Source organism: Macadamia integrifolia, unplaced genomic scaffold, assembly GCF_013358625.1.
Source record: "Macadamia integrifolia cultivar HAES 741 unplaced genomic scaffold, SCU_Mint_v3 scaffold_190A, whole genome shotgun sequence".
NCBI classification, from domain to species: domain Eukaryota; kingdom Viridiplantae; phylum Streptophyta; class Magnoliopsida; order Proteales; family Proteaceae; genus Macadamia; species Macadamia integrifolia.
Window position 1 is genome coordinate 616477 of NW_024870637.1, and position 25060 is coordinate 641536.

Here is a 25060-nt window from a genome sequence, read left to right on the forward strand (position 1 = left end):
ATTTCATTCTCTAAAACTTCAGCTATTCAGTCTTTTTGCCCTGTTTTGTTTAGAGACATTTTCAGAATTAGGGTTCAGTTTGGATTGACTTTTTAATTTAAGACACTTCCAGTTCTAAAAGTTTGAAGCATGCACTTCCATTAATTGCATGGTTTGAGATATTCGTCTCACCTAGGCTGTATCGGCCAATCCCGATACTTGATCAATCCGTATCAGTGCAATGATACAGACCTAAGGTAAAAACATTAAAAAAGTAAAAAGACAAAACTGTCCAATCAATTTGATGATTTGATACTAAATTAAGTGACATCAATAATTACAGTATCATTTAGAAAAAAACCCTTTAATGGAGTACAACTTTGGTTTTAATCGCCGTGAAACTCCTTTTGTCACATAGGACACTCTCTTCCTTCATTATAATTGAGTGTTCTTGTAATAAATTTTGGTTTTTTTCTATTTTAAGTAGGAAGACTACTATTGTAATTGATTTTTCCTTGAATGATTTGAATGCATGAGACTTTTTTTACTTAAAAATGAAAAAAATTAGACCCCTTTAGACAAACTCTACAATGGCAATAGGATGAGTTAAATGACTCAAACCTGATACCGACATTACCCCACCCATTATCAAGCAAGTTTTGGTATGGATTGCAACATTAGGCTTATTAGTTTGTGATGGGGACATCAAAGTGTACAGACGCAAGAAGAAGAAGAAGCAGCCATCTTTGTGGCTGGAAGAATAGAAAGAAGAAGATCTTGTGGGCTCGATCCAGATTTTAGAAGATCTTAGAAGATTTCAGAAGATCTTGTAGGTCCCAAGATTGATCCAGATTTTTAGAAGATCTTGGAAGATTTTGTGGATCCCACCAAATCTTATTTGGTCCCAAGATCGATCTAGATTTTTAGAAGATCTTGGAAGATTTTGTGTACCCCACCAAATCTTATTTGATTCTAGTACTTTGCTTTAAATCTAGCGATATTTGATTGTCTTACACAATTAGGAAACTAGAATTTCTTTATATTGATCTATTAGGTAGTTTTTATTTCATGCAATTGAGTTTCTAAGTATCTTTTTATTTTTGGAAGTTTACTCTCTTTAAGTGTAAGGCCATTGGCCATTATTCATGCTCAATTGATGAAGAATATTGAAAACAAGAATAAACCCCCAAACCCCTCACGGTTCTCTCTCTCTCGTTCTCTCATCTTTCTCTCTCGCCTCTTTCCTCCCTTACTCTCTCGACTCTCTCTTCTCTCAATCTTCTTGTCCCGCCTCCCTCTCTTTCTTTTCAGTCTTATCTCTTTTTTTTTTTTTTTGCTGCTGTGTTGTTATTACTGCACCTGCTACCTTACTTCACTGCTGCTGCAACACATTACTGGCGTTACAAAATTGCTGCTGCTGCACCTGCTGCCTTACCTCACTGCACTGCTGCACACTGCTGCCTTTACACCACTGCTGCTACTCTCTCTACAATTGGTTGGATGTATCTTCTTCAACAAAAGGTGGACTACAACATCTTTATTTTGGAGAACCTGTATTTCTTCTTCTCTCCTCAGATTTGAATAATAGTATGGTAAAGTACTAAACTAAATCCTCCCTACCTCCCTAAATCCCTATTACATATATTGCAACACATTGACGTTGAAGTCTGCCCTTGCCCTTTGTTTATGCCTATTTTATCGATTGTTGCATATCTAATTTGGGTGTCTAGATGGATTTGTGCTGAACCTAATATTCATATGTCGTTTGTTCCTTTCCCCATGTCCCCATTTGAAACTTGAGTAAGAATTTATGTGTTTTTCCGTCTAGATTAATATTGCTTTTGGCTACTTTGTTTATTAGTCTCGCTTTATCTTGCATGCTTAATCGTGTTTGCTGAGATTCTTTGGTCTTATTTACTTAAGCCCCTTGAGTTAACCTACCTAGTTAGTTAATCTTGTAGGAGACCTAGTCATCTAGGAACCCCCCCTACATCAGTTTGGCATGGAAAAGACTCAGTTTAGCAATTTCCAATGCCTCACACGTTTCATGGGGTGGGTTAGCATCAATCAATTCCTAATGGTGTCAATCCAAGGATTTGATAACAAACCTATCCTGAACCTAATATGTTGTTCCTCAATTTATTTATTTTTTTTTTGGGGGGGGGGGGCGTGGGGTGTGTATTATTCTTTCATAATTTTTTTGGGGAAAATGGGACATAAAAGTTTACACATTATTAAACTTATGCCATGTAATTAATCCTATTTAGTTTGAATAAAACTGAATTAAATTGAGTTGAGTTTTATAGGGTAAACCCAAACTTTGGTTGAAAGATACACATTCCATATCATCCAACCATTATTTAGTGACATCACAATATATATATATATATATATATATATATTATCTCAATTGATCCTTTTTTGGTGGTTAAGGATTTTGTGTTCCAAAATGGGGGAGGTGCTCAATCTGATGGTCACAGCTGATGCATTTAATCTATCTAAGTCAAAGAAAGAAATAAGCAAAATGATTATGAACATCAAATCTATACATTAGCATAGACAATGGAGGGGGCCCTGCATGGCCAAACCTTTACCAACCATGAGACACTACTTGTGAGTTGTGAGCCACGTGGATGAATAACAGATAAGAAAAAAAAAGAAAAAATTAATTATGAAAACCAACCAACAAAATATGTGGAGTGGGTATATATGCTTTTGAATTAGATCATTTCATATTACTATAGAGTTTTCTATAAAAATAAATAAATAAATAAAATAAAAAATATTATTATAGAGTTTGGGAGCATTTTTTAAGGAAAAAAAAAAAATGAAAAGAAGGGGGAAAGTAGGGGACCTCTTCTAGTCTTCCACTCTTTCTCAATTCTCATTCCTCAGTTCTCAATGGCTTCAATGAGAGCTTTGTTTACTTAGCACACTAGACTAAGACATAACTCTCTCTCTCTCTCATACAAGTCATGGCAGCTAGGGGTACAAGAGAGGGGAGCCACCTTTGGTGCAAGGTGAAGGTGGGGGAGTGGGGGGGCACTTTACAATGGTGGGGTTTTTATTTTTAGTTTTTGCCATATATGCATTACATGGCTCCACACTCTCATCTTTTTGGTCAAAGTTGTTCTCATCATTGACAACTAAAACCGCTGACATTAGTTATATTAAAATATAATTATTAGATTTGTTTTAACTTTAATTATAGTGAGAATCTTCTTATCCTAACTGTAGATGATCTTTACTTTTACTGTGTGTTTGGGAGAACTAATTAGGTTTTGTTTATAGGATTCCAAAGTCAGCTTCTAGGAGACAAGAAAATAAAAATAAATGGAAACTTGTTGATCCCACATGTGTTTTGAGTCAAATACAAGTAAATTTTCTATAATACAATTAATATCTTTTAAGGTCCCCATTTTCTTACTAGAAAAAAGATAAATTCTAAGTCAAATTTTGATATTGATAAATTCTAAGTCAAATTTTGATATAGTTTTCTTAAGTGATTGAATAATTAGAAAGTTTTTTAAGGCTCCGTTTGCTTGCAAGGGGATTTAAAGGGAAGGAAAGTGAAATTTTCATATTTAAAAAAAGAATGTTTATAATCATTATCCCATGTGATTCAATGTGATTATATAAACTATTTGATTTCTTTAATTATATTTGGTAATAATACATTTTACATGTAATATTTATTTTACATAATATAGCAAAGGGTTTTGGATGTAGAGTAAAGTGAAATTTTATAACGATATATGGAATGATTTGAAGTAATGATATAGTCACATGGGTAATGATTACATATATTTATTTTTTAAGTATGAAAATTTAACTTCCATACCCTTTAATTCCCCTTGCAACCAAACATAATCTAAGTAAAACTCTTATCTATTTACTTACATGTTTACCATGGAAATGAAAATGTAAGGAGGGGGACCCATGGTTTCTACCTTGATCCGTCTTTATGGGCTTTGTTTTTTTAATGAAATTCTTCTTTGTGGTTAAAAATTTTTACCCCAGAAGTTGCAAGATCTCGTTATAGTTGGAATTGATTGTGCATAATTAGTGTAGATAATGTTTAATATTTAGTATTAAATTACAACAACATGATGAATTTTTTTTCTAAAATTCGATAAAGATTTTATTTAAAAAAAAAAAGATTAACGTTTAGGCATACCTATACTGGTTTACAACAAAATCATGTTAAGTCTCATCAATATAAAGTTCCCACTTAATTCCCTAGTTTAAATGCAAAATTGATCTTAAGTGGTCATTTTGCCTTGATCAATTAAAATAAATTTTTAATAGTGTAGTATATTTGGATTAAAAAATGATAGACAATTTTTTACTTCACCCCTGGTTGAAGTATTGATTCGACTCCCCCTCTCTATTCATATATCTCCCCCCGATTGTAGAGATCAATAATTATGGCACGATGAACTGATATCCATTCATTGTGGCCTCAGGGAAACCTCCTCCATAAACTATCAAGTTTGTGTTAAAAATTAAAAAACAAATGTCAAAAAACAAAAAAAATAATATTATATGTTGAGACTTTTGCCTTAAAAAACCAATTTAGTGGATGATCTTCTTGGATTTGGATTTTTTTTTTTGGGGGGGTATATGCGTCTGAGCATGCCCTAAGAGTTTTCAGACCCATGAAGTGATTTGTAAAGGAGACAACATAGTTTAAAGTAATCCCTGGCCTAATCCTTCCTTGGTTCTATTCTTCAAAACTCAAGCTATACGCAATTAACAGCTTAACTACCATTAATGGAGAAAGTTTTTCATTAATTTAAGAGATATGTAGGACCAGCTAGCATCAACAGTCTATAACTTCCAATCTTTGATTCTTTCCCTTCACTTTTATTCTTCTTTTTCATGAATTTACCAACCAAATGGTCCAAAACTAAACCAGAACAGAAAAACAGAACAGAAGAATGAAAATGAGATCTAAAAGGTTGAGGCCTCACCAGATTTCCTCCAATAAAATGAAAATGTAAAGTCAAAGGCAGAAGCAGAACCCACTGTAGGAATCCAAGTTCTCTAATAATTCTATTCCCTGTTGTCTTCAAACCCATCTCAATCTAAGCTTTCCAAATTCCAATTTTTCTGCTCCCTTCTTGTCGTCTTTGTTGATGGTCCCTGCCACGGAGTCTTCCTTCTCTGAAACTTCAATGGGCGACACAGAATCTACAAGTAATTAAAAATTTCAACATCTATCCTTCTCTACTTCCTTCTGGTGTGTTTCAAGATTCAAACTTTGAAGTCGATATTTACTAAGCATAAAACAACAATAAATGAAAATAATTGGATCTCGTGTCATCATTTCATTAGATTTTTCCCTTTTAATAATTATTACAAAAGGGGGAAGTCAAGAAGAAGTTTTGTTTAGAAGTGTCTCTCTCATGTGGGAAACATTGAACATCCCCCCAGGCTCCAACCTCTCTCTCTCTCTAGCTTGGTCTCTGTCTCTCTCTTTCTCTCTGTATCTTTCCAAGGATCTTGCAAATGAAGACGACTTTCGTCTCTTCTCATTTTCTACGCTGCCCCTTGTTTAGTTCTTGTACTAATCTTCTCTTAACACATACTCTTTCCCACGTTCTTTCTACTATGAGGAAGGAAATGAATGAATGGATTATGGAAGTCCACTAAGCATCAAAGCAACCATTGGCCATTGCTGCTCTATTAAATCACTGTAATTCCTCCTAATGGGTCTCGATTCATATGCCTTGTCCTCAATTTACTGTCTGGGTTTTCTTCCCTCCATTGATGCATGTATTGGCTTTAGTTTTGAATTCTCTCCCCAAATTGGGCTTCTCTTGTTGTTGTTGTTTTGGTGCTTGGTGATGAAAACTGGAAGTGACGGGTGCTCTGTAATCTATTTTCAGGGGTGAGAGACTGATGGAACAGTTTATGGTGATGAAGTGATTCTGGTTACACATTCTACGTGAGAAATTTGTGGCTTCTCTCTTTTACAGGGCCAATGTCGTTACTGTGGAGATTTCTTTGGCCACTGGTTCTGTTTGGGCTTCTTGGAGTTGCAGACCTTTGCTCTGCAAAAGCTCTGCCTCGACGGATTCTTTTCGATACAGATGTTGATACTGATGATTTCTTTGCACTCTTGTATCTTTTGAAGCAGAACCAATCAGAATTCCATTTGCAGGTTTTGCTTCTTTCACCCACAACTGAAAAATTGCTTCTTTGTGATCACAAATTAAATTTCTTCATTTGGTTTTGCTTATGCTTGAGAGTTATAAAAAAAAAAAAAAAAAAATTCTTTGTAAATTTCTAGTTGACAGACTTAACCAAATTGCATCTGTAGGGGGATGTTGTGATTGAGTTTGGAAATAGTCTAATATTTAATGCTTCTTCTTATACCATTTATAAGTCTCTTCTTCCTTTATTTCCAAATGATATTGCATCATGAGATATTACCTTGCTACAGGCAGTAACTATCAACCCCAATTCATGGAATGAAGCTGGGCATGCTGTGAATCAAGTGTATGACATTCTCTACATGATGGGTCGGGACGACATTCAAGTTGGAGTTGGAGGTGATGGTATTATATTACCAGATGGTACCATACTTCCAAATGTTGGTGGATATCTTCCTATAATTGAGCAGGTACAGAAGGACTACTGGTTGAATCCATAGTGCTTAAGACATTTTTCAAAATCATTTGTAGAGAATTTCTTGCTAACTCTCCTGCTTTCCTAGAAGAGTTTTCTGTTGGAACCTTGGTTTGGAAGCTTTACTACCTACTAGCCAGTCAATATTGTTTTCAGTATATGTTACATTTTTCTAGTGTTTAAAATACAGGGTAACTCAACAGCAGGAGCTTGTAGGTACAGACAATCTATACCTGTAGGGCGGTTTGGGGGACGGTTGGATATTGCTACAAATTATGGCATACGAAGAGGCTTTCTTCCGCAGGTATCAAACTCTGTAGCAATTATGGGTTCCTAACAAGCTTTGCCTGCTGAACTGACTTCCTGTGAAGGGTTTCAAACTACCATAAATATATTTTCATTCCCAATGCATCTTGTTGATTTCTCTGTTGAATTCTTTTATTTAACCGTTTCTCAGATCAACTTATTCTTATGAACTTAGTCATTGAGTAGTTAAAATCATACTGTTCAATCCTTTATCTAGTTTTACTTTTTTTTTTTATCTGAGTTTTGCTTCATTTATTTTCTATTATAATTTTAGCATATCTAGAAGTATGCATACTACATTTTTATTGTGGGGGTAACCTCCCCTGTGGCAACCTTCTCAAGCTTGTTTCTACATGCTCTGAAATTGCAGAGTTATTTTTGGCATTCAAATCAAACTTAAAGATTGTGTCAGTTCTTTTTACTTTTGCTTTTGAAAGCAAAGTATCTTTTGGGATGCAGACCACGGGTTTGAAGAGTGTTGCCAAAACTACAGATTCATACTAATTAAGTAGAGTGGATCACTTATCCCTTGGCCACAAGAAATGCAGTGAGGTTACAGTTTCATAATCTTTAGTCTATTATGTGGAAAGAAGGTCAGACCAGGGAAGATGTAGTATAAAACCGTGCTGCGTCACTCTTATGTATGTGGAGTGCTAATCAACCAATGCTTCCAACACAAAATAATTTTTTGGAATGAAAAATAAAACTGACACACAAAGGACAGAATGATGCATCATCAGGAAGGAACATGCCATAGGGTGAGTTTATATGTGAAAATTTAGATGCTCAAGTGGAATGACTAGGGAAGCACAGCATAAATAAGAGAGGCTAGAAAGCTTTGGGATGTACAACAAAGACCTATGATGACACCTGTGACAACATGCTTGGTTCAGGTTCAAAGTTATTGGAAGCCTGAAAACAATGAAGATTTAGGTTGTGCGAAGGGATGGAACATTAACAGTTGATATAGCTCTGGATCGATTGGAATGTTGGACCAGAATTTATGTCTCCAATCCCAAAATGGTGGGGTGGCCATTATAGTGCTCAAGTTCTAACCAATCCCAATATATTTGACACCATTGAAATTTTGTTTTGTATGGTTTACAATAGCTAAGATTAGTACCATTAAAAATGGGATCTTGCATGACTAAAGTAAAAACAATTATTTCCATACTCTCGCTCCAGTAAGAACTGTATGTTTCCTGATTTCAAAAGCTATGCTACTTGCTTACTAAAATAAAGATATTGTTAATGCTAGAACTGGTTTCTGCTCCTACATTATATGAGCACAGCCTCATTGCTTTCTCTCTCGTGTTGTGTAATGAACACACTTGCTAATGTAATTTTTGGTTAAAACAGGGAGACAGGAAATATTCCCCTCTTCGCCAGCCCACTGCTCAAGAAGTTTTGATTGACACAATATCCAAGGGTCCTATAACTCTTTTTATGATTGGGACGCATACTAACATTGCCATTTTCCTTATGACTAATCCTCATCTGAAGAAAAATATTCAGCACATTTATATAATGGGTGGTGGTGTGAGGTCAAAAAACCCGACGGGTTGTTGCCCAAAGAATGCCAGCTCCTCTTGCAAGCCACAACAGTGTGGGGACCATGGAAATTTGTTTACAGCCTACACTGTTAATCCTAATGCAGAGTTTAACATATTTCAAGATCCTTTTGCAGCATACCAGGTAATTAAATTGTTTGAAGACTAAAATATGCATAATTATCTTTAAAGAAAACTATGGATACTCCTTATCCATTGACTATAATTGTAAAGGCTTGTTATGCTGTTGATAAATTTCATTTTGATTGTAGGTTTTCCATTCAGGAATCCCAATTACCCTTGTTCCCCTAGATGCAACAAACACAATCCCCATAACTGAGAAGTTCTTTATAGAATTTGAAAAGAGACAGCAAACATATGAGGCACAGTACTGCTTCCGGTCTTTAAAACTGACTCGTGATACTTGGTTTGATAACCAATTTTATACGGTAATTAATTTGTCAGAATTTTTTGATCTTGAGTTTTATTCATTTGTATGATACTTGTGAAATATTTGTGAATTCAGGCCTTCTACATGTTCTTACTGTAAAATAACATGACAAATGTTATTCCTTTCAGTGATCAAGCTGGGCTAATAAGTATTGAATGACTTTTTGCAGAGCTATTTCATGTGGGACTCATTTACCTCTGGTGTAGCAGTGTCAATCATGCGTAATTTGCACAACCGTGATGGGGAAAATGAATTTGCCGAGATGGAATATATGAACATTACTGTTGTTACTTCAAATAAACCATATGGAGTATCTGATGGTTCAAATCCATTTTTTGACCACCGTTTAAAGCCAGAGTTTAATCTGCCGAAGAATGGAGTGCATAGTGGTCATGTCATGACAGGAATTATTGATCCATTTTGCCTTGTGGACAATGGAAATGGAAAAGGGAAATGCGAGGTATTTGGTTTCTAGATGGAAAAGTAATTTCTCTTTAGATGTTTCATTTGATTTTTGTTAGATACTCTACTCTATTTGATGTATTTGGGTTTTACTTTTTAAGTAATAATTAGGCTATGGTTTCCAATTCACTGTTTAAATAGAATTTTTTTTTATGGTGTAGCTTGGATATACTTTGAGTTTTCCAATCAAAGATTCAGAAAAAAAATGTGTCCATGTATGATATGTTGCTCCATAAAAAAAAAAAAGGCGGGGGGGGGGGGGGGAGACCAAAAGATAAATAATGCGACACTTTCCGGGGCAAAGTATAAAGTTCTCCATTTGAAAAGTTTGTTCATGTTACATTTAGGAGGTATTGCATAGTTTGACCTTCAAAAAAAAAAAAAAAGATATATCTGCTAACAAAATTTAACAAATGGAAACAGGATGGTTACACAAAGGAGATAAAAGGTGCAGAGGCTGTGCGAGTTCTTGTTGCTACAAAGGCAAAACCAAATAAAAATCTTAGCAGCCCACTTGACAGAGAATATTTCATAAGTTTCTTGGATGTAAGTGTTTCTTTGACTTATTTCCTGTAAACATGTTTTTCATGTCAAATTTTCTCAAACGCATGTATCTTCCTTCTTGATGTGGATAATAGTTTTGAAATGCATTAAAGTGAATGGAGATTGATAAAGAATTTAGTAGTAATTTTTTCATTCACTCTCTTTTTTTTGGATTTACATTTCCTTCCCAAGGAATACAATTAAGAAAAAATGTTCTTACTTGTCTTTGTGAGTGCAGGTTTTGAATCTCCCTCAGGGAACTGGAAGATTTAATTTTACAACACAGTTTCCTTATTATAAGGAAGTTTATTACAAGCCAGATTTTGGGAATAAAAAATTGGGGAAACCTGTAGTATTCGACATGGATATGAGTGCTGGAGATTTTGTAGCTCTGATCTATCTCCTAAAAGTACCTGTCGAAGTAATCAATCTCAAGGTAAACTGGTTCTCCTTCTTTTCCTGTTTGTACTGGTTATAACAGCCTCTACGAATAGCTTAATGTAGCTTTAATTAATATGAATTCTGTCTTTCTGATGTTGCAAATAAGTAGGTTTAATGGAAATGATGAGGGACTTAAGGTCCAGTATTGGAGCCAGTTTTCATTACATCTGAAATTGGTTTTAATATATCTACACATGTTCCCCCACCCCTCAGGGAATATTAGTAAGTCCGACTGGCTGGGCAAATGCTGCTACCATAGATATCATATATGATGTACTACATATGATGGGCCGTGACGACATCCCAGTTGGTCTTGGCGATGTATATGCAATTAATCAAACTTATGGAGACTGCAGGTACACAAAAGCTATTCCAAATGGTAGTGGTGGATTTATAGACTCTGATACACTTTATGGGCTTGCTCGCAATTTGCCACGTAGCCCTAGAAGGTAAGCCATGCAGTCTCTCCTATGGTACTAAATATTAAAGTATTTTAGTGAGTATATATCTGTATAATTCAGATGTCTGTATATCTTTTGGTGCAAGAAAAATGTTGGGCAAACTCCAATGCTGAATTTTTTCCATGTCATATTTATGCAATTTATTATTTATCACAATGTATTAATCATCTTGAAGATATTATCAATTTGAACACTATATTTTGATGCTTTTCCTACTTTGCTAAAAGGTTGTAATCTCTACAATGAACAAGGTCTGAAATGATGAATTTTCCTCACTAGATTGTCTTTCAGGTTAAGGTTCCTTGTTGAAATATCCATTTCTGAAGTCACTCTTTAGACCTTGAAGATGGAATTACTTTTTCTTGTAGCGAGATAGTGATAGATCTGTGGGAGGATTGAGAAGATTTTGAGGTTATATTGTATCAGTAAAAGTTTTGCTAACCTCAGTAGCCATGATCATATAAAAGGGATGCCTTGGGAGACTTGCAATGAGCTTCATGTTTGTTAGTGTAATGAGTAGTGTCTGGAAATTAACTGGAGGTTTTTTTCCTTCTTTCTTTTGCCCGGGGGGGGGGGGTGACATTAGTTCCAGTTGGGTTCAACATATGCATGGATGGTGAGAGTAACATTGATTTAGTAAGGATAATTGAGTATTTTTATTCTTTTTTTTTTTTTTTTAGATTTCCATATGTAGGGTTCATATTATAGTTGTTAAAGGGCTAGCATCACTTGCTAGGAGAATTATATTATGATGCGTGGAAGATTAATTTCATGCAACTGTCCATAACACATTGCCAAGTGCATCTTGGAGACTAGGTAAACCATTCGACCAGTTGGTGAAACAGACTTAGACCTAGGTACGCAAAGCATGATTTCAAGCAAGAGTTTGGAGCAAAATTGAAATGCCAACTCCAAATATCTGGAGTGTTTTTTTGCTTATGTATCTATGTTTACATATTTGTATGTATGCATTAGTATCAGTTTTTTTTTTTGGGTGAATTAGTATAAGTTTAATACATAACTATATTGTTATTATTATACAGTTTTTTAACTACTTGCACTTTGGGTTATATTTGAAATTAATTAAGAAAAAGGATCACCAAGCATGTCAACTAGTAATTTGGACTAAATTGTCCATTTTTTTCTGTCATTGAGCAAATAATTTATTTGAATTTTAAGAATTTTCTGTTACTTTCCTATTTTTTGTTTAACACATTTTATGTAGGATTAGTGAGCTAGATTGTAGTAAAATCCAACATTGGAGGGAAGTGAAGAGAAGAGGGAGCCTTCTTTTTTACCCCCTGATGTGAATAGGGGTAATGTTTAAGAAATATTACCATCCAAAAAAGTGTCACAAGATTCACAACACATAACAGAGCATAGACCTGGTACCACATTACAAAAAACTTAGGTCTATGGTTCTCACATGGAGCCAGTTGAAAAGGTAAGATCCCCTTGGTTTTTGTTGGGACCTCCACTGGAGCATTTTTTGTCATGAAAGTTTTCATAGAACCTGAAGATACAGAAGAAGTTGTGTGACTTTCTTTAGTGGATTAGTGGAAATTCCAAACATGGTGAATTCTCACAACCACCACCACCCCTCAGAAAGAAAACAAAGAACTTTCTATCCTGTCGAGGAGGACATGTACTCTGTGTAGTCATTTCTTCTTTGTGCTTCTTTATTCACACCTGAAATCTCTAGAACCAGATGAATTATCTCTGGTTATTTGTTGTGCTGCATCACTCATGTAATCAAGACAGGTCTCACCGTGGTATCCAGGTAACATTTGGGAGGGACTTGATCATTATCAAACTGCAAAGGAACTGACTGCTGAATTGATGATTTTTTCCATTCTGACGTATAAATGTACTCTCTTTTTCTTTTTTTCCTTGGCAGTGACAACTTATAAGCTCTCTCAGCATATATTTGTGTGGCATTTGGAGTTGTATTTCAGGTATACAGCAGAAAATTCTGTGAAATATGGAGCTCCTAGAGATACTGATCACCCCCAACTTAGACAACCACTAGCTTTAGAAGTTTGGAAGAACATTTCAGAATCACTGGATCCAGGGTCAAAAATTACTATATTAACCAATGGACCTTTGACGAGTTTGGCAAATATTATTCTTTCAGAGAAGAATATCAGCTCGGTGATTCAGGTCAGTCTTTTGTTCTCTTGCAGTCTCATATATCACGGAGAAGATATATGGTCCCATGATAAATCTACTGTGTTCATTGAATTGTTTTTTCCCAGGATGTGTCTTAATTCCCCTTTCATATAAAAGGGCATTCTCATCGGAAGTGCATGGTTTAGTAGCCTTCTTGGGGAGATTTATCATGTATGTTAGCTTCCCTTTGAACACATACTAGATCATATTGTTCAAGAAAATTTCTACTTTTGAGAGGAGTAAACCAAGAACTGTACAACTGAACTCTTATGCTCTAGGCTGGATAACCAAATCAAGCTGCAAACAGTTACCATTTCTATAAGGAACTTCTGATCCAGTAGAAGGCCTTCAACAGTTCAAGAGAAGCTACAGTTGAGCCAAGAAACAAAGGATCAACAAGGCTTGTAGAGTAGTACTCGCATGTCCATCAACCATGTCTGTGGACTTCATTTTGGGCTCTGGCTTATTTTCCATTGATTAACCTTGTGGAGGAACCCTTGGGTAGTCAGGGCTCCACAACATTTGTTAGCCCCCTGCCTTTAAATTAGGTCTATTCTCCCTCATCAAGGCTAGTCTATCATAAATGTGCTAGTTCGTCCCACCTACCTGACCTATACTAGGTCACTGCTAAATCTTCTTTGCCAATTTCTACTGTCATTCATTAATGGATTTTATTGTCCCAGAAGAAATTAACCTAAATGATTATTATGTAGTACTTCCTCCTTAAGAGTAACACTCCGACAGAAGTCAGGTCTGAGGATGTCCATGCCCAAGAATGTGCTGTTGTAAATAACTTATGGAACTCGAGAAATGACATAAAATGCTTGGCATTCTAGTCAGAAAATTCAGAGACTGCTACTTTGGTGCTGTCTAATTTTCTGCATTATTAACACTGTCGTTTGATAACTCTCTTTTTGATAGGCAAACAACAAGTATTCTGTTGGTGAACAAACAGTATACAATATATTTCTTTACTCTTCATTGACATTAAAAATCTATTTAAAAAAAAAAGGGAATTTCTCAAGCCCATAAAACAGCATCCACCTTAAACAGATCAATGAATGCCTTAAATTTCTTTGAGTTGACATCCAACTAAATGAGAAAGAACTAATTTATGTGCATAACTTGAGAATTCTCCTTGGTTTATTAGAATGCATGTACCTCTGTTTCCAGAGGCACCAGATATGGCATGAGCTTCCTTTAGCACCCACTGTGATTACTGACTGAGAAGTAAATCTTATCTTCAAATCTGGTGCATATGTTTCCAGAGGCACCAGATATAGCATGAGCTTCCTTTAGCACCTACTGTGATTACTGACTGAGAAGTAAATCTTATCTTCAAATCTGGTGCATAGTTATACTTCACCATTTCGATAATGATAAGTGGTGTCTGATGATTGAATAAGAAGAAATCAAAACAGGACATACAGAGATGAATTAGGAGTCCTTTAAAAAAAAAAAAAAAAAAAAATTATGACACCATCATTATTCTAGCTTTTATCCATATTTGAGATGTGCTGCATGAATCCTTCTGCTATGGCACTATAAAAGACCATATATGCTATTAAAGCAGTAATTTTTTTTTTCCTTTTCCTAATACCATACCTATGTTTATTATCCACTGTTTTGAATTCCAATGCAGAATATATACATAGTTGGGGGACACATCAGCTATGACAAGATGGATCATGGAAATGTCTTCATAGTTCCTTCAAACAAGTATGCGGAACTAAACATGTTTCTTGACCCTTTTGCTGCAAAGGTGGTCTTCAACTCAGAACTCAACATCACACTCATCCCCCTCGGCATTCAACGGAAAGTAAATTCTTTTCATAAGATTCTGGAAAGTTTGAAGCTCACAAAGAAGACTCCTGAAGCTGTGTTTACCTACCGTTTACTGTCAACGCTGCATCACTTGCAGCATAAGTATCAAATATATCATCATATGGTAAAGTAATATCGATTTCTGAAAAGAAATTTCTGTTGTGTTACCATCACTTCATTGACCCTATTGGAGGAACCTGTACTTGTGACAGTCAAAGTCTGGATTCGTCTGATGAAAATTCTCCTGTAGGAACTAACTTCATGTGCCCCTCTGGTAAAAAAAGTACCAAAGCATATTGCTTGGATAACACACTTGCATGTTGGTAGACACATCACATGGACATAGCATTGCATTTCTATGAATAACAATTAATTTCTTTGGTCATTGCAAATCTTTTATAGCTTGGTCTATTTACCAGCATTCATGCACTGGATGCCATCAGAACTCCATAGTTTTGTGTGCTTCGGAGAGAGTAGTAGAGTGGTTGATATCCTGGGAAAACCTCACTTTGCACTGTTATGAAAGGCCATCACTAAAGCTCAGGCTGCCAGCATGAAGAGCTGCTTTGAGTTTGAGTATAGTCAAACTCTCTGCAATAGATGCCAAAGGCTATAACCACTTCCAGTCCAACCCTCCTCATACCCTAGGAAAGCGAAACTTGCAATGGGGTGTGGCCCTTTTTGTAGGCCTATCTACCTTTGGCTAGTGGGCAAGCCTGTGGTGCAACAGTTAAGTTTCACTATTGCAACATGTTGGTCACAGGTTCGAAACTTGGAACAGCCTCTCCTGCGAAGCAGGGGGTTAAGGCTGCATACATTTGCCCCTCCCAGACCCTGCAGTAGTTGGAGCCTCATGCACTGGGTTGCTATTTTTTTATCTACCTTTGTCTATAAGAGTGGGCTTCTACTACTTATTTGCATTGGGTGGATTTATGATTTTGAATAGTAAGTAGGTTATTCTGCTCTTATTGTTGTTGCAGCTTTAGCATTTTTTTTCATTTTCTATTGTTTATTCTGCTTCAGGATATATTCCTAGGAGAAATCCTCGGTGCAACAATAGCAGCTGGTGATGATCATCGCCTGCACCCAGTCTTCCAAGTCAAGTCCATCAAGGTCATCGCTAGGGGGGATGAATCCAAAGACGGACAAATTTTCATTGATAAAAAGCAAGGAAAATTAGTCAAAATATTAGAAAGTGTGAAACCAATGGAGTATTATCATCACTTTGCAAAACTACTTGGTGATAAATTGCAATCTGCTGTGATTAGCAGCTTTGATGAGCAGAAAATAATTTGGAATACACCATCAAATCAAACTGTCAGTAATAACGGGAAAAACTGAAGTATTCTCCAATAATAGTAATTTATTTCTTTGTTGATATACGACAGTTTTGACTTGTATTGCTTCAGATTTCTTCAGTCAGTGACTTTAGAAGATCAGTTGCTGAATAGCTAAAAGAAATAAAAATTTCCCACCTGAATTTTTTTCTTTCCTTGTCTGAATTCAAATGCTCCTAATTCCTTCATTTTCAAAGCTGCATCAGTTCTCATGATATCACATCATCTAGCCTACATTCAACAGAATGTATGGGGGTGTATCTGTATCACTAGTTCAGTGGAAATGCTGTAACCTATTTGTGGAATTGGTAGAATCATTTTGGGCATATGGGAGTTGGAAGATCATAGGTGAGGTGGTGGTGTTCTCTCTTGGTTTTAGAAGGTCCTTTACTCCTCTCTGGGCTACTCTGTACACTTTTCTTTTTTTTTCTGCTGTTATCTCTTTCTTTCCTGTATCTTTTCTTGTACTTTTTCTTCCTCGAGTGAAAGAGCACCCTTTTCCCAAAAAAAAAAAAAATGTTATTTTCTTCACATGAAACGATGAAGACAACAGCAGAGGGACCTTGAACTACTAATACAATGATCCTCCCAAAACTTGGGCAATGAAACTGGTTATCAGCAAGAAAGATTGCTCTCATTTCTGGATAAGAGGTAATGGAGTTAATGATATCTGTTCTTTTAAGCCTTAGGTCAATATGAGTTTAAATAATTCTTTCTTTTATTGAATACAGGGTTTAGACGCACTGGATAAATTTAAAATTATCAGTGGATGGAAGATATTTCTTTTCAGTGCTCAAGTTTATTCCACAAGGTAAATTATACAAATTTTTTTTTTTTTTTTTTTTTTCCCTCTTACCTATTCTGTTTCTAGTCTCTCATCTACCATGACAACTTGCTTTGATGAATGAAGAACTTTTGACATTATAAAGACCATTATAATGTTCTCAGATTGGCAGTGTAAGGTCTTTACCTATTTGGAATTGATTCAATTATCAACAAACCAGTCAACAGAGCCTTGTTTCCCACCATATATGATCAGCCAGTCAAGATTCATGCCTAAAAACCTGACATAGTCCTTCTACACCTAGGGTTCAGAGTAATGGTGCAAGACTCTGCTGGAGTTCTATGAGTAATTGGAACCTAAATTTTCCTTCTCCTAAAACCAAGGGTCAGACTGGTGGTGAAAGACTGGCAGATTTCTATGAGCACTCTGTTTGAAGTAATTTGCTATGCCTGCTTTATTGCCTTAGGGTCTTAAATCTTGAGGAAATTTACAAATTTTGGGCTTTCCAAACTATTAGGTGATATTTGATAAGGATAGAGTTCCAACTCATAAGGACAATATGGTCAAGGATGGTGACAGCAGTCAAGGCATGTTACAAAAATAATATATTGGAAAATATATGTAATTCTATTTTATTTAAGAATATTAAGGTTTTATATCAGGAAAGATACTATCAAGTTAGGCTAGGTTTCTATTTCTTTCATCCTCATAATTTCTATTTAAACCCTACAAGGGTTTCTAGTGATGCAATCAGTTCATTGTTTTTCTTCCCTACTAAAATTTTCTCAATATTTAGGAAAAATAGGATTAACAATTGAATGTAGAGATTTTTGAACTCAACTAATTGGGGCCAGCTAGGATGAAAGTGTAATGTAGATAGAGAAGTGAACATCTACATGAGAAGATTTAGATAAATCAGAATAGTAATGTCCTAGGGTTATTTTCGCATTATTTAGATTTTCTCATTTTATGAAGAAAATTTTGAAAGTTTATGTTTATAGACAGTAAGCATCAATTTTTTTTCTATAAACATAAAATTTGGGATTCATTCTACTATCTGGCACACCATGTAGTATCAGGGCACTTTTCCCTTTTTTTTCCTCAACAGATAAAGTCCTCCCATAAAACATTTCAAACCATTTTCAGGTCCTTATAATGTACATAGTGAAATTAACACATGACTAAATAATGATGTAGACACCATTTCCACTTGGTTTAAGCACCAAGTAAATGGTTGTTTAAAGCAATAGCCAACATGCTAGAACCTTAGACCCTAATAAAAATAGAAAATTCTAATTTATTGAGGGAATTGAAAAAAAATATTGGTGAATCGATGACTTAAATGTTATTCAGAGAGCTGCTTCTAGGCTGATTGGTTTGGAGTTCTTCAACCGGATCTTGGTTGTGGCACAGGGTAGGTCAGACAAGGCTGAAATTGTAAACGGGTGGAACCCCAAGTCTCTTGTTCACATGTCAAATTTCAGTTTAAATTGACTTCATCAATGTCAAACAAAGCATTGAAAAATATGAGAGATCCAATTTTTTTTTTTTTTTTAGTGAGAAGAGATCTAATAATGGTTAAGAGTACCAAAAACGTATATGAATGTAGACAAGGATCATGCTAAAACATGAGAGGGTATTCGAATGAATTTGAGTTTAAAAACACATGGCCAATCTAAACCACTATCTTGATTTCCAATGGTTAGAATTGCCAAATCACACCTCTATGTCAAAAAATGGTGGCATACTTAGAAAATCTCTCCAAGTAGAACAACCAAGAAAAAAATTTATTTTTTTCTATTACGCCTTATATTAAATATAGGGAAGAGATTCATGCATGGAACCCCACCCCCATCCACGATTCATCAAATAGTTTTTTTTTTTTTGGGTGGGGGGGGGGTGTTGCATTTGTCATTTCAATGGGGCTTTTGTTGGCCTTGTGCACAAATCGTGCACCATGCACGGCCACGTACAAGACCTTTTGCTATTAAGTAATAATAAAATGAAAAAAGAATCATAGAAGACAGTGTAGCCCCTATGCCAGGACACATGGGAAGGCGAACACTCTAATAAATAATCTACATCTAATTACTAGTTATGACTTATGAGTGTGTTTTCATGGGAAGGCACCCATTACTCAATTAGTAATTAGAAGGGTTCTCGGTTTTATGTTGGGGATGCAACAATGCCACATGCAGATATAACACTCACATTAACATCATAAAGGTAAAAGTAGTCACATGTTAAAATTTCAAAATATAACTGAATGAAAAAATCCTCCCATCTATTGGCATGCATTCCATGTATGTTCATCTACAGCCACTAGTTCAACAACTAACTTTTTTTTTTTTTTAATTATTAACCAATCAAACTCTGTTTGAATTAAAACGTGACATGTGGGTGGGATCCTTGGAGTCTTGCACATTCACAAAATTTTAGTCTCATCCAATCTATGAAAGGGCAAATATAAGGATTTTGATTAGGAATTTGCTTCTAGTCTACCAATCCAAAAATGAAAATTGCTTATGCTCCTACTTCTACTGTCATGTGTATTCATGCATAAAATTTTAAAATAAAAACCTAATCAGGTTGTAACTTTTTTTCTTTTTTGTTGGAAGTCAGATTGTAACTTACCAATAAATAAAAAATAAAAATAAAAATAAAAAAGAAGAGGATTAGATTGTATATTTGCTATGGCTAGACTGTCCCATGATTCTCTAAAGACAGCATATTCCCATCCCTTGCGAATAAGATCTCATGCCCCAACATCTGCTCTACAATAATGGTTTCCAATCTGTTCCAAATGCTTTCCCCATGTGTATAGATTGGATTAAACTTCATCTAAAGGGGTTGGGGGTGTTAAGAGCATGAATTTAAGTATCGGTATTGCATCAGCCATATCGTATTGGTATCAGTTGGAACAAATACCCGATACTTGATTAATTATCCATATCATTTCAGGGGTAAAACAGTAAAAAACATATGTTTTTTTTTTTTCTAAAAATAAATACAAAAGTGATCGATACGTATCGATCTGATTCTTAACGGTATTGGATTGATATATCGATAACGATTCATAAGGGAACTTTTCGATTTCAACCGTCAGATTGATGTTTCAGAGTGTTCATGCCAAAAAACTTAGACCAAAGTTTCCTGATTGAATCAGAATTTTCTAAGGTATCATTTGTTTCAAAGAAAATAGTGTAAAATCTTAGTAAATATAAAATGGGAAAATGATGACTATGTTGCCAGTTTGTCTTGTTCTTTCTCACGCTCTCTTCCTTCTAGTCATTGGATGTTCGTTGCACCTTACTACTCGTTGTAAACAATTTAGACATGCCCATAGTGTGCATCCTTCTCCCATGCTCTCATTCACTTGGCATGGGATGTTCCATTTCACGTGAACAGCATGATGATGATCTTTTGTCCATATAAAATTTGGACCGAGTTTCCCTTCACCTGCATTGGGAGAATCTCTTAATTAATAGGATCTAATCCTTGGATAGACAAAAAGTATTTCAGACTCTCATAGATAAAGGAGAGCTTCAATGATGACATTCAGTATTCCAGATTAATAATCATAACATCAAATCACCTTAGATGAAAGAGATTTTATCTTCACCTCGGATGATATAAAACTTACTCCATAATTTTTTTCTATACAAACAATTTAAGAATTGATTCCAACACGAACATCTTTTTACAATTTGGATTGATTATTTGGCATCTTGACCATTAGATGGATGGGAAACCCCTTGGATTAGCCATTTGTCAAATTTTGATTGCTAATATTAATCATCTGACACGGCGACACGCCATGTATGTGTCTTTTTCCCTTATTTTTCAATGGTTCCTCTCCTCCAATCGGTACAAAGCAAATTTGACCTTTTCAACTAAATTTAAAGCATTACATTGGTATGTGTTAAAGTTTTATTAATTGAAAAATTAAACAATGACTAGATAATGACATAAATCATAGGAGAAAGTTTCCTCTACCTCACGGTTGGGAAGGTTCACTGCACCATCGTAGAGTTCACAAACCCTTATAGGGTTTTAATATGTTCTCCATAATACTCTTCCAATAACTTTCTACATGCATTGGAAGCCTCATAGTCAAGAGATTCCCCTTCATCATGGTTTAAGGAAAACTCAGTCTTTTCTACCAACAAAACGGAAAACTCGGTCCTAAACCATGTGTCCATAAAATTGAGCTTCATTGCCACATGGTCAAAATAAGGTTTTGCTAGGAGAATGACTTCCCACATTGCTTGAGCAGAAGAACCTCCTTCAAAACCAGAAATTATAATATAAAAAAGAGAAAAGACTGGACATGTTATTGAGGTGCTCTGTGTCAGTCTCTTTCTCTCCCCTTTAGAAATGGTCACAATGCCCCCAGTCTCTACAGTGAAGAGCCACCAGCTCTAACCCTCTCCTATAAAGAAAAATATTTTCATTATATGTTGTTATATTTGATTTTTTGATCCATGATACAACTGCATTAAAAAAAAAAAAAAAAATCCATGATAAATGAAAATTTCCTTACTTGTATCACACGTAAATATGCTTATAAGAATAAAGAAAAAGAAAAAATGGTAAGGAATTACAAAATACTTTAAAAAAAAATGGGTCAAATCAGATAGACCATTAAGGGGTGCATTTGAAGCACAAAAATTCTCTATAGTGAGGGGTGAGTGGTAAATAACAGTGAGGATCCAACGGTTGGGGTGCATGCCGAGGTCCTCCCAGACCCCAACCGTTGGTCTTCACTGTCATTCACCACTCACTGTAGAGGATTTGAGCTCATTTTCGGAATTGCAAATAGTTAAAAAATTAAAATAGAATTGACCAAATTTTACTGCATGACATTTTTTTTTATATAGAAATAAATGGCACTTTTAAGTGCATAAACAAAATTCAGGAAATTCTGTTGAGAACGCTTACAAGTTGCTGTGGATTTTAAAATATCAAAATCCTCTCTCTTAAATTCTCTAGGTAAGGTAAGAAATCAAAATGACCAAAACCTTTCTCTCTCTCTTTCTCTATTTTAGGTTCTAGACTCGATTTGGGTTCATACGAGATAATTAGATTTTTCTTTGTGAATATTTAATGTTATTTCTTGGTAGATTTTAGCTGGACATTAGTGCTCTTAATGGTAAATTCTATATGTTTTTTGAAATCATCCAAATAATTGACAACTTCCATGGAGTTGATAAAAGTTTCCCAAACAGTAATATTAACAAATCTGTTGATACCAAATTAAAACCTCCAATCTAATCACAACTAAAGATTGAAAATATTCCAAAAAATTGTATCAGAATATATAACTTTCATTTTTCATTTTCAGTTACTTTTCATTATTCCTGATTCTTCTTCTTCCAGCTTTTGCATTCCTCATCATCTCTTCAAAAAGAATTGAATGAATATTTTAAAGAAGGGGAGAGGAGCTACAAAGCCCAAAACCCACAGGAAGGTTGCCATTAATGGAAGAGCATATGGTAGTTTAAAGTTGCAGACTAGAAGAAATGGTTGGAGATTGGTATTGGATCTGTCTGTTCAAAGTCCATGAAGATGAAACAAAAACAACTGATGGTATAAAAAGAAAGTATAAAACATAAGGAAGAACTCCAGAAAAAAAAAAAAAAAACCAAGGGACAGAGGATCTGTAATCTGTACTGGTTCTCTCTATTTGTCTCAATTTGAGAGCAGACACAGAGACAGCTCCAAGTGATAAAAAAGGGTTGACCACTCACCAAACACATCTATACTAATGGATGCATAAGCCGCTCATATCATCATACAAATTAAACACAACCCATTGGCATGTGGGAACTCAAGAATCTATATCACCTCATTAATTTATTTTATCATTTGGATTTTTTTATTATTTTCTTTTTTATTTTGAATATATGAGTCTTACATGAATGATATTTTTTTAAATCAATCACACCAACGGGACTCGACAAGTCACTTCATATATGGAATAAAATGTAAGCAAGGATAATTGTGGATCAGCTTATTCTCCATCTAGTGGCGAAAATTGATCGACATGACACTCACCCGTGAGGGGAAGAGCAATGAGCTTTATGAATATTGGAGTAGCATGAAAATTCCTTCCAACACTGACATCATGGGGATCCTCTCCCATATGTTAATTTATATGCTTTATTAAAGAATCTGATCCCCACTCCATACGCCTTCCTCAATCCTCATCCAATTCCACCAAGGCATATTGATCCATGCAGATTAGAGCGTGGCCTTCCCCACCCTATCTGATTCAGAGAGAGCCTGAGTGTTCATTCTCTGATCTCCATTTGCCACCGGGTTTATCTAGAATTCTTCTCCTTTTTTTCAGATTTTTGCATATACTGTGTCAGATCGAAACCAAACCGAAAAGATGTTTGATCTAGAAAAACAAAAATCAAACCAATCAGTCTTATCGGTTGGTCTCTGGTCAGTTTCTTTCTTTTTGCAGTTTCTAAAAATAGAAACCAATTCGCTTTTCGAGACCGATTCAGACCCCGATTCCAAATTTAAGAACCTAGGATTCTGATTTGAAAATGGGTTTGGGTAAATATACAAATTCCCTTGCTGCAAACTGAATCAATTTCCTGTGATGGTGCACAAAAAAAAAAAAATGACAAAACCCTCACCTGCCAAGATTTATAGTAAACATTGATTGATTCCATTCAATGGGATTACCCTGTTCAATGATCTTCAATGCTTGGAGGTGTAGATTGAAAGGGAACCAACCCAGTAACGCAAACAGAGCTTGCAAAGCTCAGGACCCCAAGTCCCAACTGCTACAACTCCATTATCATTTCCATTTTCTAATTCACCTAAGGTGACTGGGATCATTCACTAAAGCCATAGTCCTGAGTCTTGAATCATGACCAGTCCATGTCCAAGTTGGAGGAATTTTGAAAAGAATGAGGAATGAACTAGAAAACCCAGCAATCTGGACTCAGTCCAAAGACCCAAACAGATGCTGATGTTACAATTGGGCAAATGTTACATCAAACTATTGAATGGTAATGAATGTTAAAGAGCAAGTGTATTAAAGCTTTTTATGCTGAAAATTGGAGAGATTGGCCCATCTGATCGTACAAGAGATGCTCACCTCTCTCTCTCAAGAGTCTCTCATCATACAAAAGCCCAAAAGCTCAATTAAAAGAGAACCTTTCATAAGTGAAGGGAAATAGCTCACATTGTCAACAATAAAAACAAAAGCTCATAAAAGCTTCTCTACATCACCACCACCACCACTCACACTCCATTCCATTTTTCTTCACTCTTTTGTTCCCTGGTTAAGAAGACAAACCATTAACGTTACATTATCACTTATTCCATCATTGGAATTGACCCACCAGCTGCAAGGATCTGTTGCTCCAGCTACAGCCAATGAAAAGAAAAATTCAGGGTCAGGCTCTTCAGCAGAAAGAAAGAGAGATGGGTTTGAGAAGAAGGTTCTTAATACTCACCCTGAATAAAGATTCAAGCTTGTTCTTCACAAGGAAGTACTCCTGTTTCACCTGTTGCAGACATCTGAGACACCTGCACAAGATCATAGACAAAACACTCTACTGCTTTTAGTACTAATTCTTTTGATTAGCTTAATGAAATGGAGTCCATGATGGAAAGAAATCATTTTTATAGAGGAAGCAACCCTTACCCTTCAGTGTTCTGAATCTCACAAAAGTTGCGAAACGAAATGCAGGCATTTTTAACCCTCTGTGCACCTATGCTGTTACCCAGATGAAATTTCTTTATTATTCATAAAATCAACCACAAGAAACGTGAACAAGGAAAAAAAAATTAATTGTTTCCTTCTATCTTCCTGCCCTTATCTCAGATTTTGATTCTCTTAACAAGAATTAACTTGTCGAATTTACTTCCAAGTTTCAAAGGTTTTGGTTATAGGACTTTCTACAAACATTCAGAGATGAAAAGAAGAAACTAAAAGAAGAAAATTTATACACCTGGAGCTGCTACCCTTCAGCTGGTGAACATGGGCATCCACTTTCTTGAAATCTACAATCTGCTGATCACTGTACAGGAAAAGAAGGAAGAAAAAAACCCATTAGCATCTAAGAAGCTATTAGAGGGGGTTGGGGGGGGGGGGG

The 25060-nt window shown here is 35.4% G+C and overlaps 2 protein-coding genes across 5 annotated transcripts in view; one reads left to right on the plus strand and one right to left on the minus strand.

Moving 5' to 3' along the window:
- Window positions 1-1012: 1012 nt before the first annotated feature.
- LOC122071151 lies at window positions 1013-16311 on the plus strand. Of its 4 annotated transcripts, none has more exons than XM_042635444.1 (13): window positions 1013-1571; window positions 5871-6145; window positions 6428-6607; window positions 6803-6916; window positions 8278-8613; window positions 8741-8917; window positions 9089-9379; window positions 9805-9927; window positions 10163-10360; window positions 10579-10814; window positions 12782-12986; window positions 14638-14943; window positions 15843-16311. In XM_042635444.1, the coding sequence occupies exons 2-13, from the start codon at window positions 5966-5968 to the stop codon at window positions 16158-16160; spliced, it is 2664 nt and encodes an 887-aa protein (XP_042491378.1). In that variant the 5' UTR covers window positions 1013-1571; window positions 5871-5965; the 3' UTR covers window positions 16161-16311. The 4 variants fall into 4 exon arrangements, with proteins under 4 accessions (XP_042491378.1, XP_042491379.1, XP_042491380.1 ...); XM_042635445.1 differs by having other exon boundaries at window positions 1013-1500; XM_042635446.1 differs by lacking the exon at window positions 1013-1571 and adding an exon at window positions 4991-5178.
- Window positions 16312-24100: 7789 nt separating this feature from the next.
- The window catches only part of LOC122071156 (histidine-containing phosphotransfer protein 1-like), a 1939-nt gene continuing 979 nt past the window's right edge, over window positions 24101-25060 (minus strand). Inside the window, exons 3-6 of the mRNA XM_042635460.1 lie at window positions 24917-24985; window positions 24610-24681; window positions 24419-24491; window positions 24101-24329 (exon numbers count right to left, since the gene is read on the minus strand). Coding sequence (XP_042491394.1) covers window positions 24279-24329; window positions 24419-24491; window positions 24610-24681; window positions 24917-24985 — 265 coding nt within the window. The 3' untranslated portion in view covers window positions 24101-24278. The remainder of the gene's footprint in view (window positions 24330-24418; window positions 24492-24609; window positions 24682-24916; window positions 24986-25060) is intronic.

What these genes read in the sequence shown, in the direction of transcription:
- LOC122071151 (XM_042635444.1), top strand. Translation starts at nt 5,966, where the DNA reads ATGTCGTTACTGTGGAGATTTCTTTGGCCACTGGTTCTGTTTGGGCTT. An exon ending in AATCAGAATTCCATTTGCAG is followed by an intron (nt 6,146 to 6,427) that starts GTTTTGCTTCTT and finishes ACCTTGCTACAG; the next exon opens with GCAGTAACTATCAACCCCAA. An exon ending in ATTTCATAAGTTTCTTGGAT is followed by an intron (nt 9,928 to 10,162) that starts GTAAGTGTTTCT and finishes TTGTGAGTGCAG; the next exon opens with GTTTTGAATCTCCCTCAGGG.